We start from the raw sequence: 17,214 nt of genomic DNA, 5'->3' as shown, positions 1-17,214 counted from the left end.
TCAAATAATGGTCTAGAAATGGCTGAGAAAGGACAAGCGACCCGATCAGAAATAGAAGACGACCTACGAAGAGAGAGAAAATGGCAAAATGAATGCCGGGAAACCTCATACTGTCGCCGAGACGAAGCTCACAAGTGGGACAGTATCAACGAAGCCACCTGATCACCATACAAGTGGTGGTATACCTGTGTCAAAATGACCAGATGCGAAGAGCAGAGGAATACACCGAACCAACCATGTACTGGATCAGGCGGAGCTGTGGAAAACATATTGGGTTCGGACACCGAGCAAGCAGCTCCTGAAACCAGGGCTGGGCTGGCCACCAAGGTGCCAACAGGACTACTCTTCCCTGGTAAGTCTCCAAACAAGCCAGGACTTGAAGCAATAGCTGGACTGGGAAGAGGTACATGTAACCCCACCTCGACTGGTCTTGGCGAAAAGCGTCCACCATGACGGCGTCGCAGTCAGGGAAGGGTGCCACATATATCGGGAGATGCCGAGACCATGCCAATGCAAGAAGGTCCACCTTCGGGAGCCCGTACGTCCGGCAGAGCCAACTGAAGGAGTTGGCGTTGACTGTTCATTCTGTGGACAGGCAATGAACCGAGACATGCCGGCTGCTGTGATGTTGGACACCCCTTGGATATGAACTGCACAAAGCCAAACCCTGAGAATCCAGCAGACGAGTCACTCGAAGTGACTAGCCACAAGGAGCCAAGGACCGAAGAGAACCCCCTCGGTTCAGGAAATGAACCACTGAAGAGCAGTCCGGATGGAGCCGAATAGTGGAACTCAGAGTTCCCGAACCCTCCGAAGCGACAGCCAAACTGCCACTAACAGTGCTGTGAGCCCGACGGAAGGACGAAGCCCACTGCCCCTGGCCAGCCTGGTGAGCACTGGTCACAAAACTCAAGCCGAGAGACAAGGCTCCTGTGAACACATCGAGTGAGGGCTCGGATAGGCGCCAAGGCACTGAACCCCAAAAAACCTGAAGAGGAAGCTGGCAATGCAGCAACCGACGCAAGGCTCCCAGAGACCAAACCCAGCGATCGTGAGAGAGGTGAAAGGGATGTCCCTGAAGGAACCAGAACAGACACCGAAGCCAGACCCGACCCAGCAGGTAAACCAGCATGATGAAGTTCAGACTCCTCAACCTATCTTTGACTCAAGTCAATTCCATCCAGCAGTCGACCTCACAGATGCATTCATAAATTTTAACATGCTGTTCATTCAAAACAGGAATTTTCTCAAATATAAATTAATATTATATTGGCATAGGTTAGGTTAGGTGTTTAGGTTCTGTTGGAGATTATTTGTATTTGTAGTACGTGGGTGAAGCATTTACAGCGTTGTGGTTCACACCATATTGGACAGTGAAGCACTTGTTCCAGAATTGTTCGAATGCCATCAGTTGAGTCGTGTGTAAACCGTTTTTCACTCATAAACATGGGGTTTGGCGGGTGCATGGAATCACTTTTGGGTCTTTGTTTGGAGGACGGGCTGGACTCTCGCACAACTGCTCAAGCAACCTCCAACCCAGGAACCCTCTCGAAATGGGTGAACCGGAGGGAGAGACAAGGAAATGGGTTCCATCCCAGGGCCGAACCAGATGGGGATATTCGCCAGTTCATCAGGAACTCGAACCTGGCGAGCTGGGAAAGAACCGAATCCCTGGCGAGCAGACACGCAAACAGGCTGGGAGCCCACACTACCCAGTCACTGAGGTAGGCTAGAATCCGAACCCCTAGCAGACGCAGATGGGTCACCACGACTTGGGTAAGATGCGTGAATACGCGAGGTACCAGATTCAAGTCAAAAGGAAGGTATTGAAAGCGGTTAGCCTACTGCCCCACCATGAAACCTAATCAGTTCCTGAACCCTAGATGAATCAGGATGTGTCAATACGCATCCTGGAGGACCAGACACACCATCCAAGAAGCCGGACCGGACAGATTGGTCATCTGAAAGGAGAGGCAAGAAATCCAGGAGTTCAAATGGGACAAGTCTAGAATGAACCGTAGATCCGCACAATCCTGTTTCGGCACTGGAAAAAGGCGGGTAACCCACCTGAGGGACAGAGTCGTTTTGACCACACCCAAGTGCACCCATGCAACGCACCCACTCCAAGATGACCAGACGGAGCGCAGGGACAGAAGTCTGTCCTGCCAGCCCCAAATCCCCTGAAGGAGGAAGAGTCGCCCAATGCCTCCACAGAATGGAGGATACAACCCGAAATACCCACGAATCAGGCGTGGGACCAGGTGTGAGCAAACAGCGCGAGCCTTGGCCCCTTATGAGAAGCCGGCTGACAACCAGATTCTGCTGGCTCAGAAACTGGCACCAATGAACCACTCCAACAAGAAGAACCCCAAGACCTGGCACAACCCTTCCAAGATGGCTGAGAACGGCCCCCACCGAGAACCAACAAGTTCGACGTAGGATGACAATTAGATGCCGCCGCCTGCAGAAACCGAGTGACCGCAGCCTCTGCAAACAGCAACGGACAAAAAGGCGAGGAAAACTTAAGAGCCATGGCTCAACTGGATTCCAAGGAAAGAGTGAGCATGGCCTGACAGCATCCAAGGCGAGAAGCAAAGAACACACACATTGCCTCCCTGAGAATCGGCGCAAACAGCTTCAACGGCGCGGCAGATGCCCGAGCCGCTGAGGCTAGCACACCAGACGAAGGCCCAACACTCAACGTCTCCACATCCTCCTCAAGCCAGTCTGAGAACAACTCCAGAAGGGAAAAGAAGTGCAAGACCGAAGCCAAATGCTCATGAGCACGCAAGTTCTCAGCAACCAAGGACGCCAAAAGGATGGGAACCTGCACATGCAAATGAAGAAGGCCAACAGCCTGGGAAAGCATAGGGAAGAAGAAACGTGCATTAAGGTACTCAATCTCGCCCCTTAGGTAAACCTGCAGAACTATAACCACCTCCCGCCACTCAAGCGTGTGGGTCCAACAAAACTCATGCAACGCCACCAGCGAAAAGAAAGGGCAGTCTGCCGGCCAGGTAGACCCCGGAACCTCCAAACGCACCCAATACGAGGAAGAAGAACCGAACTCAAACGAGGACGGAGCCATCACAGAGGCAAAATCCGGGTCTCGCAGGAGGTCTCGTCTCCACCAAGAGCCGCCCGAATCTCCCGAGGCGAGGTTTGAGAGACGGAAAACAAGGAAGGAGCCAAGGAGCCAACATCAAAGGAAGGAGCCAAGGAACCCAAGGGAACCTGGGGAGGAACCGACCCCAAATCATACTCATACAGGGATGGGGGGGTAAGAAAACTCCCTCCCCTTGCAACAGCAAACCCTGCAAAGAGGGCACCAAAACCCAAGCGTGATCAAATTGGCCCCCCCATGTCAACTCCTCCCCAGCCCCAGGGCAGAACGTCCTCCATACCCTCTACCTCTGAAGAAAAGGCAAGAGTCTAGGGAAAAGGTGGAGAAGAAGGGTCCACTGGTAAGACCCAGAAGCCTCTGCAGGAGGAGCAGGCTCCATAACCCGAATGGGGCAGCCCCCGAAGCCACCCGAACCTCATAACCAACTAAACCCTACCTCGATTCTGAAACTCTCAGACATTTGGGAGCAGGGGGTGGCAGTGGGGGAGGGGGGGGGTGACAGCAGGGCAAACAACACCAACTGGGAAAGGACTTGGAAGAGCAGACGGAACTAAAGTCGCAGCGACTAACGCCCCAAGTCTGGAACCCTATAACCAAAACAGGGCATCCAGGTGGGCAACCAACCTTGTGCATTGCAGCAACCTAAATCTAGCACGCAACACTAAAGCCGCCTGTACCCGAACCTCGGTGTCAATAGAACGTGGGGTAACTGGAGCATGAGCAGAGAAAACAATTTGCAAGACTCCGGGTCAAAGGTGTCGTTGACCCAATAGGCAGCATGATGGAGGCAATAAAGATGACTGTCACCCAGAGACAAGGGCACATAGCAACCTTCAAATTCATACAAGTTAAGACGGAACTCGGAAGATGCATCCATCGGTCCACCGAGCCCCCTATGGGATTTCCAGGGCCTGCAGGCTGACTGCTAATGGAAGCCCAGGCAAGGTACTCCAAAACTGGTTAATCCCAAAACTATCAAAGTGGAACTGCTAAAAACTGAACCCCAGTGACGTGTACAATCACAGGATCTAGAGGAGGGCCACCAAAATACCAGAAATGAACCAGTAGCCAAACCAGCCAGACTCCCTCCTGGCAAGGAAAACAAAAACAAAATTAAAACTTCACAAAAGCACATCAAAGGAACAGAAACCAGCTGTGGCATAGGTAGGCAAGCTGTGTAGTACCTTGCGCCCTTACAAGCAAACAATACCACTTCCTTTCCAAAGCCTTACAAAGATCAAGAAACCCCCTGCTGGCCCCAAAGGTGGGGTAAATGCCAAGTAGCAAAGACCCCTACGGAAGCAGTTCCCGAAGGCTCTATGGAAGGGAACCCTAGAACCCAAGGGTAGTACTTACAGGGCACTTAGGGAAGGCAGCTCTAAGTGCATGCAGCCCCCAGTACTCTTAATTTTTCCTGGCCACCGCACCACACACAGAAGACACCACTAGGGTAGAGATACTGCAAAAAATCTGAGGCCAAAGTCGACGATCGCCTAGATCGCAGTATCTGATGAACTGGAGTTGTTGAGTAGCCAGTGCAGGGGGTCCGGGACTCCTTCCTCCTGGGGAGGGGAGGACTGCATGGACAATCGGTGGCTGGTTACCTGGTTGATACCAGGTTGATGGGGTTCTAGGAGTTCTTCTACTCCCCAAGACTGCATGGACAATCGGTGGCTGGTTACCTGGTTGATACCAGGTTGATGGGGTTCTAGGAGTTCTTCTACTCCCCAAGCCCGGCCCGAGGCCAGGCTTGACTTGTGAGAGTTTGGTCCACTAGGCTGTTGCTTGCAGCGGCCTGCAGGCCCACATACCCACCGCAGCCTGGTTGGTCCGGCACTCCTTGGAGGAAACTATCTTAAGTTTCCTCTAGAAGATGTCCACTGTTGTTCCAGCAATATTTCTTATGCTCACTGGGAGTATGTTGAACAACCGTGGACCTCTGATGTTTATACAGTTCTCGCTAATTGTGCCTATGCACCCCTGCTCTTCACTGGTTCTATTCTGCATTTTCTTCCATATCGTTCACTCCAGTATGTTGTTATTTTACTGTGCAGATTTGGGACCTGGCCCTCCAGTATTTTCCACGTGTATATTATATGATATCTCTCCCATCATCTTTCTAGCAAGTACATTCGGAGAGCTTTGAGACTGTCCCAATAATTTAGATGCTTTATCTCGTTTATGTATCCCGTATATGTTCTCTGTACTCTCTCTATTTTAGCAATCTCTCCTGCTCTGAATGAGGAAGTAAGTACTCAGCAGTACTCAAGACGGGACAGCACAAGTGATTTGAAGAGTACAACCATTGTGATGGGATCCCTGGATTTGAAAGTTTTCGTAATCCATCCTATCATTTTCCTGGCTGCCGCAACATTTGCTTGGTTATGCTCCCTAAAATTTAGGTCGTCAGACATCATTATTCCCAAATCCTTTACATGTTGCATTCCTACTATGGGCAAATTTGATTGCATTTTGTACCCTGTATTATGTTTAAGGTTCTCATTTTTACTGTATCTGAGTACCTGTAATTTTTATCACTGTTAAACATCATGTTATTTTCTGCTGCCCAATCGAAAACTTTATTAACCCTTAAACTGCGCAACGCGCCTGCAGGCTCACGTCTGGTTTGCGCAACGCGCCTCCGGGTATTTGTATTTTTCACGTTCCATTCAAAACTCCCGCGGCTACATGGGGTTCACATCAGCTTCCTCAGGGCTCTTGTAAACAGACGCCATCTTTAAAAAAAATCGTGGTCTACATTCCCGGGTGTGGGAGCCTCAGTAGTGTGTGAGCAACCAAGGCTGGCGCTCGCAGCATGAGCGCACAGCACTGCTGTTCAGCATGTGACCACAGCATCGCCTAATAATGTCAATATATATATATAACTTGTATTATTTATCTCTGATAGTGTTATATTAGAGCCTGAGTGTGATAATGACTGGGTACAATGTTCAAATATCAGTGATTCAATGCTGTTCACGATGTTCACAGCACTAGCCACAGCACCACAGCATTATTTCGTTCATCTAGGAATCTTCAAATGATTTCTTAGGTTCCTTTTCAAAATAAACGTGTGGTCAATTATTCATTTACAGGAATTAGTGACCAGGATTGTGATAATAGCAGGATTGTGGTTATAATTAGCGTTGTGCATAGTATTGTGGAAGGAGGAATTTTGATGAGGGAGGGAGGGCGAGAATTGAGGTAGCCTCATTGTGTGTGTGGCTGCCACTCTTGTTTTGCTCACCATACTAGCTTAGTGGTTCGCTATGGGCAACACACATGTACATGGGTATATATAGTGTGTGTATATAGTGTAAGAACAGCAACAGGAGAATGTTGAGAGGAGCTATTTTAGTGAGGGTGACGTAATCGTAGCGCGTCTGCTGTGTGATTTTTCATGTAGTGTATGGTGGCCACTGTACTGTTTGGACACAATACCGGCTTACTTGCATAGTTCTGGTAAATAAAACATGTAGATAGGCATATAGAACATGTGTAATAAGAACTATAACAATATGGTGGGAGGAGCAATGTTGGCGAGTAAGATGTTGGAGCGAGGGAGACTGGCTGGGTGTGGCTGCTCTCACTCGAGGTGTTCTGAATGTGTTTATGGCCAAATGCTACTATTGGCCCATACAAGGCAGCTCCTATTGGCCCATATGCGGCAGCTGCTATTGGCCCATACGAGGCAGCTGCTATTGGCCCATACGAGGCAGCTGCTGTTGGCCCATACGAGGCAGCTGCTGTTGGCCCATACGAGGCAGCTGCTGTTGGCCCATACGAGGCAGCTGCTGTTGGCCCATACGGGGCAGCTGCTGTTGGCCCATACGGGGCAGCTGCTGTTGGCCCATACGGGGCAGCTGCTGTTGGCCCATACGGGGCAGCTGCTGTTGGCCCATACGGGGCAGCTGCTGTTGGCCCATACGGGGCAGCTGCTGTTGGCCCATACGGGGCAGCTGCTGTTGGCCCATACGGGGCAGCTGCTGTTGGCCCATACGGGGCAGCTGCTGTTGGCCCATACGGGGCAGCTGCTATTGGCCCATACGGGGCAGCTGCTATTGGCCCATACGGGGCAGCTGCTATTGGCCCATACGGGGCAGCTGCTATTGGCCCATACGGGGCAGCTGCTATTGGCCCATACGGGGCAGCTGCTATTGGCCCATACGGGGCAGCTGCTATTGGCCCATACAGGCAGCTGCTATTGGCCCATACGCGGCAGCTGCTACGCGATGTTCTGAATGTGTTGATGGTGAATGTATATAGTGTGTGACAGTGTATAGTATGTAAATAGATTGTATATATACACAAATTAGCATGATGCATAGTAAATATGTGCTGCATATGTGTACACAAGTTTCATGTAGTGTCACGGTGTCTACGGACAGTACGGATGTTGTACTGCGATATTATAGTGTACGTGTTTATTATACATTGGACTGGCACATAAAAACAATGAAAATGTATTTGGAAAGGTGCGCAAAAAATGAACGAAAAAATTATTCGCGGCAACTCGCGCGCCCCACCGCCCCCGAAAGCTTACGGCACGGGCGCACGGGGAATGATGACGTCACGCCCCAACTTCCGGACCCCATAGCAGCCAAAGTAAGTACAATTTCGACTTTTTTTTTACATTCCCATACTGAGGGAAGGGTTTTTGACACTTTAAAAAGAAAAAATAATTTTTTCCAGAGAATTTATTTCCTGCACACTGCGGGGGTGTCACATTTAGAGGCAATGCAGTTAAGGGGTTAATATCTACTTATAATTTTTCAATATCTTCAGCAGAGGTAATTTTCATGCAGATTTTTGTGTCATCTGCAAAGGATGATACGAAGCTGTGCTTTGTATTTGAGTCTATATCTGAATAAGGAAAAGCAGTGGTGCAAGGACTGTACCTTGAGGTACAGAGCTTTTAACTGCGCTCGGACTCGATTTTATATGGTTGACTGTTACTCTCTGTGTTCTGTTTGACAGAAAATTGAGTATCCAACGTCCTACTTTACCAGTTATGCCCATTGACCTCATTTTGTGTACTTTACCAGTTATGCCCATTGACCTCATTTTGTGTGCTATCACTCCATGGTCACATTTATCGAATGCCTTTGCAAAATCCGTATATACCGCATCTGCATTCTGTTTTTCTTCTAATGCCTCAGTGATTTTGTCATAATGGTCAAATAGCTGTGAGAATCATAATCTTCCTGCTCTAAATCCATGTTGGCCTGGATTGTGGAGGTCATTGGTCTCCATGAAACTAGTGACCTGACTCCTGATCACTCTCTCAAATACTTTTATGTGGGACGTTAGTGCAACTGGTCTATAATTCTTTGCCAATGCTTTGCTACCTTCCTTGTGTGAAGGGGCTATGTCTGCTGCTTTAAGTGCATCTGGTATCTCCCCCGTGTCCAAGCTCTTCCTCCACACTATACTGAGTGCCTGTGCTACTGGCACTTTACATTTCTTTATAAATATTGAATTCCATGAGTCTGGACTTGGGGTTGAGTGCATGGGCATATTGTCAATTTCTCTTTCAAAATCTGCCATGCTCGTGTTAATATCAGTTATATTTACAGGGGTTTGGATATCACGCATAAAGAAGTTGTCCAGATCTTCCACTTTCATGCTGTGTATCGGGGTGCTAAACATGTCCTGAACTAGCTCATGTCCTGAACGGGGAGCTAAACATGTCCTAAACTGGCTATGTGTGACATTTGCCTGTTTCAATAGGTTGAGGGAGTTCTGTCTCTGTTTGGTCTTCGGTTGCAATTTTTTACAATGTGGGGTCTATTTTGTTATGCCTACCTTTCTGGGTGCTAACCCCAGTCGACAGCAGACATGGAATGCCCCCAAATACAAGGGGGGTTTCTGTAGGCCATTGCTCCCTTTGTCTCTCTTAGGGGGGCCAGGGGCTAGATTCATGAAGAAGTTACGCAAACACGAACCTGTACATCTTTTCTCAATCTTTGGCGGCTTTGTTTACAATTATTAATCAGCTAATGAGCTCTGAAGCACCAGGAGGCTGTTTATAACAAAAACAACAGTTGATTGGCAAGTTTTCATGCTTGTAAACTGTTTAATATATGTAACCAAAACCATCAAAGATTGAGGAAAGATGTACACGTTCGTAAGTACTTGCATAACTGCTTCGTGAATCTGGCCCAGGTTCTGGCTCGTGGTCCCTGGTAGGCTGAACTCCAATTGACTGATGCTCCAGACTAAAATAATGTGTATCAGTCTGATAGCTCCAGGGAGCTTGTGGGACTCCTCACAGAACACAACAAGCCCCTAAAACAACACTACAAGCAAACTAGCAGCCTGAGAGAACATCAGCCGTCGCATAGGTAGCAGACTGCGCCAGCCACTGCCACACCCCCCCCCCCACCCACCCATCAATAACATTCCCCTGCCCGAGGTAAGACGGAAACCCCAGACCCCCGACTTACCCCAAGGGTGAAGAAAACATCAAGAGATGAAGCCTTCTAATGGAGAGCGGAAGAGAACCTTGAAAACAAGGCTAGTATTTGCAAAGCATCCAGGGAAGGGTACCCTAGGTGCATGCTGCTCCAAGTACAAGAAACACCTGGCCACCACACCACACATACAGCTGGTACAGCCACACAGGGCAAAATCCAGAACAGGAAAGTGAGACCAGAGGTGACTGCTGACTGCCAAGCAAATCAGCCAAGAACTGAGGTGGTGAGTACCAGTCTCCCCCTCCCCCTTTGAGAAGGATAGAGGGAACAAGAGGATTACTTGTAAATCCAAATCAGTGCCTGAACGATATAATGAAGATTTTGGAAGAAGTAGTATACTCCTCAGGGCAAGTTTATCGAAGATCCTATTGGACAGGATCATCACAGTCAGGCTAGGGTGACATTCTGCACTGGTGCAGCAACATGTTGCTACATCAACCATGTTAGGACTAGGCATTTAGAATGATTTTTTAGACCACCAAGTGAGTGCCATGTGCGTACAAATTATTAACCTCAGGACTGGACTTTAATATTTTTTCTTGTTGCTCTAACTGGATCATACGTAGAGTGGGTTGTAGGAATTCTTCTACTCCACAAGCCCAGCCTGAGGCCAGGCTTGACCTGTAGTTTCTCATATGCAACCACTCACCTGACCTTGTCCTAGGATTAGACAAGTTGTGTCTAAGGTGTTCTGTAGCAGCAGTCGGCTCACAATGCAACTGTTCCAGGTTACAGTCCTATTTAGAATAGGACTTTCAGGTATGTTTCTTTACAAGTTATGAGTTCTTTATCTAGTAGTAAATAGGTAGCCCATGAGTTGGACAACTGTTGTGGGTTGCATATTGGAGGTGAGTTATTGGCATAGAAAGAGTCTGATAAGCCTAACAGGCTTTCTATCTCCAACAATGGAAGAGCATTACCCCACAGACTTGTTCTCCAGGTGCCTCCAGCTGTTTTGGCTGGCCTGAGACTCTTAGAGACCTGATATGTCACTTCCCTATGCTCCCGTCTACCACAGCCCCCACCAAACGCAGTGTAAGTGATTAATTTGAATAACCTCAGCAGCAACAGGAACATAGATGCAGGTACTGTAATTATTAAACGGCTTGAAAAACATGCATGCATGGCAAACTAACCCTTCAGTGCTTATTTAACCCTAAATTCAACAGATCAGGGGCTAGATTCACAAAGCAGTTACGCAAGTACTTACGAACGTGCACATCTTTCCTCAATCTTTGACAGCTTTGGTTACATTTATTAAATAGTTTACAAGCATGAAAACTTTCCAATCAACTGTTGTTATTGTTATAAACAGCCTCCTGGTGCTTCAGAGCTCATTAACTGTTTAATAATTTTAAACAAAGCCGCCAAAGATTGAGAAAAGATATACAGGTTCATATGTGCTTGCGTAACTGCTTCGAGAATCTGGCCCCAGCTGATTCAGCCAGGTCTCATTAAGCCACAAGTCTTATCCCCCCCCCTGCCTTTTTCCCTACTAAAAAGCATATTGACCCCCCAATGAGCCACATCACCAAGGTAGACTACATTCAAAAGTGGGGTGTATACTAGTTGCCATTTATGGGAAGCACGTGGGTGACATGAAGTCACTGAAGACAGTTTTGCATCACTCCTCACCTTAAAGAAAGAAAAAATCACCCTGAAGAAAAACTTTATTAGCCACACTCAACTACCTTATAAACAGTTCAAGCACCCCCACAATGCTGGGACCATCTATGAAGAGACTAAAAGGACAATATCACTTTCCCAAAATACCAACTGGATCTTCTCAGCTGGGGACAGAATGGGAGAGAAGGGTGTAAAAAGTCACTTGGAGAATCCTGGAATAACTGCTGCCTCAGATATTTCAGGGAGTCTATCATGAATCATCGGATTATGATTCGATGCTATGCACCTACAGGTCCAAACTGCGAAGACAGATATAACATTGAATCACAAAAAAACTGGAAAAATTCTCTGCTGATGAGAAATTGTATGGGAATGCTGGGATCTCTCTAACCTATGCACACTTTCTCACTTCCACAGACAGAAAATGGCTTTGTTCTTCCAGGTAACAATTACTATATCATCCACAGAGGTAGCACTAATGCCTTCTTCTCCCCGACAACTACTGTTGTATCCAAGTGGAGACACACAACAATAACAACCCAGACAACAGACTGATAGAATAACAGTGCCAAACCATGTAATAAACACATAAGTTACAATATCAAACCAAAAGCAACAGAGATGCAACTCCATGAGAAAGTACATGAGCCAAAACTTAACAGTTTCTCACCATGTTACACAGCAGTTGAACGTTTAATCTGGTAGGAATATGTCGTTAATGCTCAGTGGGTCCATCACTTCTAGATCTTCTCCGTCAACTAACATTGTGACGCTCTCTTCTGAAATATTTATAACTAAAATGAATCAAAGTAACAATTTCCTAAAAAGGAAATATTTGTACAGTAAAATTTCAATCCATGCAAAAAATAATTATGATAGATATGAAATCAAAGCAACTAAACAAAGAAAAATATACAATATTTACTACTACAGATTTATAATGATTAGATTGAAAATGGAAATTATTTTCCTTCATGATGATGTGGAGATTCAACCATAACTAACAAAGACTCTTACACAAGAATCAAGAATAATATTAAATATCAAGACATACACTGTGGACCAGCACTTCCCCACACCACACTGTGGACCAGCACTTCCCCACACCACACTGTGGACCAGCACTTCCCCACACCACACTGTGGACCAGCACTTCCCCACACCACACTGTGGACCAGCACTTCCCCACACCACACTGTGGACCAGCACTTCCCCACACCACACTGTGGACCAGCACTTCCCCACACCACACTGTGGACCAGCACTTCCCCACACCACACTGTGGACCAGCACTTCCCCACATCACACTGTGGACCAGCACTTCCCCACACCACACTGTGGACCAGAACTTCCCCACACCACACTGTGGACCAGCACTTCCCCACACTGTGGATCAGCACTTCCCCACACTGTGGATCAGCACTTCCCCACACTGTGGACCAGCATGTCTCCACACTGTGGCCAGCACTTCCCCACACTGTCCCCCCCTCCCCGGTCAGCTCGTTGATGCCGGGAGGTGGGCTTAGTGGGCGGCTGCCGGAGTGTGATGCTCCATGGGACAGTCCTCTGTCCTTTTGTAGCCTTGTGCTCCTGCTGCTGTCCTCTCGAATTGTGCTGAACAACTTTTCCTTTTCCTTCTGTTTCGTTTTTCTCACCCCCTCTTCTCCTATCTGCTTGTCGATTCCTGCCGACGTTTTGCTTGTTTTGGTTATTCCTTTGGACTTCTTCTATTTTGACTGCCCAGGTGCTTGAGGATGCATACTCTTGCACCCTGTAGAAGCTGTAGTATCCAATGTCGAGAGCGAGGGGAACCTTTTATTGTCAATGCTCCTTTCGTCACTGAACCCGATCTCTATGGACTGACAGTTCTTAAGGTGGCGTTTGTGGGGCGTATACTCACGACGCACCCCTAGGAGGCCCCGGCATGATCAGCGATAGCTTCTTGTCGGTGTCCTGCCTCAAATTGTGGCTCCATGGTGGGTGTGGGGGCACATTCATGAATGAATGTTTCTTTTTCATACCCGTGTTGCATTCTGTTTCTCCTTTACCTTCTCAGGCTCGTGGGGTGGGCGACCAAACCCCAGAGTCGGTCCGTGTTGGAAGACCGGGCTCTGTAGCCTCCGCTGCATTGGGCCCCGACCTTGCTCCTCCTTTGGCCTCTCTGACTACTCCTCGGCTCCCCTCCCTCCTCTGTGGTTGGGTCGAGTCCCAAGCCTCTAGTAGTGACTACCTCGTCCCTTGGCACGGCTCAATCTCTAGTTGTGACTACTGCGCCTTTTAACCCCTCTTTCTCTGAGGGTTCTCAACGCCGTCCTCGACACGGCCGCACTCGCTCGATTCCTTCCTGTTCTGATGCCTATCAAGCCTTGTTTGATCCCGCTTCGTGGGTCAAATACTTTGATCTCCTCCCTCTTGATTCTGTGCCTCCTGAGGATTTCTCCCTCCATCGGCATCTTGTTGATTCTGTGGATACCTCTGTTGCCTTCAACCCACTCGTCTTGGTACACGTGTCGTTGTTGCTCCTTCTCAGGATGCAGCTTCCCGCTTGGCTGCCTTATCCTGCCTTGGCGAGACCCCTGTTCGGGTCTCAAAGAATGCTCGGTTGAATGCCAGTGTTGGCACTATTCTCCTGCCCCATGTTGCGACTGGTGTTCGGAATCTGCAGGACTGCCACGATGATATTCGGCATATCCTCGATGCCCAAGGCCATTCTGTCCTCCAGGTAGACACGTTTACTTGTCCCCCTTGTGGTCGTCGCCGTCAATCCCTTCAGGTTGTGAAGATTACCTTCGATGGTAGGACCCTTCCACCCTCTGTCATTCATGCTGGTGCCAGGTGCTCTGTCCAGGAGTACATTCCTTCTCCTAGGCTTTGTAACAAGTGCTGGAGGTTTGGGCATGGTGCCCTCCGCTGCTCTGGGACTGTCTCTCTCTGTCCTTTGTGTGGGGGTGAAGGTGCACTAAGTCGAAGTGCACTTCTCCCCAAGCTCGCTGCCTCAACTGCGGTGAGGCCCATCTTACCTTCTCCCGTGCAGCGTTTATCAACTTGAAGCACCGGGAGCGTTTATCTTTTCCTGAGGCGAGGCGCCAGGTTTGCTGGCTCCCGCCTTATGCTAACGTCTCTTATGCTCACGTGTTGCGCTCTTTCTCTCCTCGTCCTTCTCATCACCTTCCTCAAACTCTACAACCGTTTCCAGGCCTTAGACCCTGATACGCCCACTGCCCCCTCCTCTGTTCCTTTGAGTTCTGTCCCGAAGGGTCCCCCTCCTGGTCCTCTGTGTGGGGTTCCCTTTCTTTCTACCCGGTCTGTCATGTCTCCTGTGTCTTCTTCCTTGTCTCCCTCTGATCCTCCTCCTCATCCTTCTCCTCCGTCTATTGACTCTCTCCGCCGCCTGTCGGTGCGGGCTAATGTCCATCGCTCTCCTAACAGCCGTGGTGTGTGCTCATGTTCAGCTTCTCCTGTTGAGACGCTGGAATCCTGTTGCCCGGTACATAGTTGCTGGGACACCTGTCTCTTTAAGTCAGAAGCGTAAGCCTGGCTCCTCTCCTTCCTCCTCCCCGGCGGGTAAGAAGGCTTCACTTTCTTCCTCAGCCCCTACTACTGACTCTATCGCTCCTTACCCTTTCATTTTGGTGGTTGTGCCCCCTGCTCCTGCTATGGAGGTTTCTTTGGCCCCCGCTTCCCTCTCGGTTGCTGCCCTTGCTGAGGTGCGCTCCCCTCTTTCTACTCCCCCTCTTCCTGCTGCTGTCCTTGCCTGCTCCTCTCGGTTGTCTCCTCCTCTTCCTCCTCCTCCTTCCGGACCCCGCCCGTCTACCTCTGGTCTGTTCTCCCGCTTCCCTCCATCTTTGCTCAGTTTACCCATGTCCCCTTACCCTGACTTTGCTGACCCTGATCTTCTTTAACTTGCTATGTTGCCCTTTCGCCTTTGTTTCTTTCTTGTTCTCTGTTGTTTTCCTTTCTCTTCTCGTCGATGTCTATTCTTCAATGGAACGTTCGAGGTTATTACGCCAATTTCCTTGAACTCCAACTTCTGAATTCGCGGTTTTCGCCCCTTTGCGTCTGTCTTCAGGAGCCGATGCTCGGTGCTCGTCCTGGTCGCTTTTGTGGCTATTCCTTCTCTCTTCCCCCCCCCCCTCCCTTCCCCAGCTGTTGCTGGGGCTGGGGCTCCTAATTCTTCTGCTCTCTTGATTCACTCTGATGTTACCTTTGTCCCTTTACTTTTTCCTTCGCCTCTCCATTGTTCTGCTGCTCGTATCTTTGTGGGGAAATGGTACACCATTTGTTCCCTTTATCTCCCCTCGAGTGTCCCGCTTTCTCTTCCTGATCTGAAACACCTATTGGACTCCTCGCCGGAGCCTGTGCTCCTGCTGGGTGATTTCAATTGTCCTCAATCCCTTTGGGGTGATGTTCTGACGAACACTCGAGGTCGCCTTCTTGGGCCGTTTATCCTCCCTTCCCTGTCTCTTCTGAATTCTGGTGAGTCCACACATTTGAACTCTCGGACTCGCACCCTTTCCTGTCTTGATCTTTCTCTTTGCTCGTCTTCTCTTTACTTAGATTTCACATGGCAGGTTCTTGATGACCTCCATGGTAGTGACCATTTCCCCATCCTTGTTATCTTTTTCTCTTTTCACCCTCCCCTCTCCTTCCCTAGGTGGCAGTTTGCTAAAGTGGACTGGAACCTATTTACCCTCAGTGCTGCTCTCTCTGACCTCTCCCTTCTGCATCTTCCTCGCTCTCTCCTCCTTTTTCATGACACTGTCTTCGACGCTGCCCTCCGCTCTATTCCTCGCTCTTCCTCTCGGGGTCCACGGAAGTGCATTCCCTGGTGGAATGCAGACTATGCTCGGACTGTCCGCTGTAAGCATGTAGCCTGGAAGAGGCACCGCCGTCGGCAGACGGCCGATTCTTTTCTTTTCTTTCGGAAGGCGAATGTGGTGGCCCGTAGGGCCGTCCGTACAGCTAAATGTGAATGTTGGGCATCTTATGTCTCCACCATTATGTCCGAAACTCCTCTGCCACTGATATGGAAGCATATCCGCAAGATAGCAGGTAAGTTCGTTCCCGATGTTTCACCGGTCCTTCACCTCCGTGGTACTCTTGTGGCGGACCCGTTGTAGGTCGCTACCGAACTGGGTTCCCACTTTTCTTCTGTTAGCTCTGGTCTTCATCTTCCCCAATCTTTCCTTCTTCGTAAACCTGTCCTTGAATCTTGTCCTTTCGATTTCTGCACTCGTCTTCGACTTCCCTATAACGATCCCTTCTCTCTCTTTGAACTTCGTTCTGCTCTGGCTCTCTGCGGTTCTACGACAGCAGACTCCGATGGCATTCATTATGAGATGCTTCGCCATCTTCCTCTGTGCACGTCTCAGTATTTACTGAGTCTGTAAAATCGGATCTGGGAGTCGTTTTCACTCCCTGAGGACAGGCTCGATGTCGTCCTCCCTGTTCGCAAACCAGGGTCTCTGGGAATATCCCCTAAGGACTCTCGCCCTATTGCCCTCACAAGTTGTGTCTGCAAACTCTTTGAACGTGTGGTTAACATTTGTCTGATGTGGTTCCTGGAATACCATCACCTCCTCTCCCATTCTCAAGTTGGTTTCCGCAAGTGCCGCAGCACAACAGATGTCCTGGTGAACTTGGAGGTCTATATTCGTAGTGCTCTTGCTGCAAAGACCTCCGTTGTTGCCGTCCTTTTTGACCTGGAAAAGGCTTACGACACCACTTGGCGATATCATTTTCTATCCCAGCTTCATTCTTTTGGCCTTCTTGGTCATCTCCCTCTCATTCTCCACAGCTTCCTTTCTCATCTTTTCTTTCGGGTGAGGGTTGGTACCGATCGCTCTGCCTCTTTTCAGCAATACGAAGGTGTGCCCCAGGGTAGTGTTCTGAGCACTACTCTTTTTTTTTTCTGGTTGCCCTCAATGGTCTTCTTTCCTCTCTTCCTTCAGGCATCTTCTCCGCTCTCTATGTTGATGATCTTACCCT

The 17,214-nt window shown here is 49.0% G+C and overlaps 1 protein-coding gene across 8 annotated transcripts in view; it reads right to left on the bottom strand.

The window, feature by feature from the left end:
* LOC123763717 (uncharacterized) overlaps positions 1 to 17,214 on the bottom strand; it is a 413,873-nt gene that overhangs the window by 10,638 nt on the left and 386,021 nt on the right. For all 8 annotated transcript variants that reach the window (XM_045751026.2, XM_045751043.2, XM_045751066.2 and 5 more), the window contains one exon: positions 11,897 to 12,005. In XM_045751026.2, the coding sequence (XP_045606982.1) occupies positions 11,920 to 12,005 (86 nt within the window). In that variant the 3' untranslated portion in view covers positions 11,897 to 11,919. The remainder of the gene's footprint in view (positions 1 to 11,896; positions 12,006 to 17,214) is intronic.

This window comes from Procambarus clarkii, chromosome 5 (assembly GCF_040958095.1).
Source record: "Procambarus clarkii isolate CNS0578487 chromosome 5, FALCON_Pclarkii_2.0, whole genome shotgun sequence".
Taxonomy (NCBI): Eukaryota; Metazoa; Arthropoda; class Malacostraca; order Decapoda; family Cambaridae; genus Procambarus; species Procambarus clarkii.
Note: the sequence above shows the minus strand (reverse complement) of the source record. Positions and strands in the feature narration are given on the sequence as shown.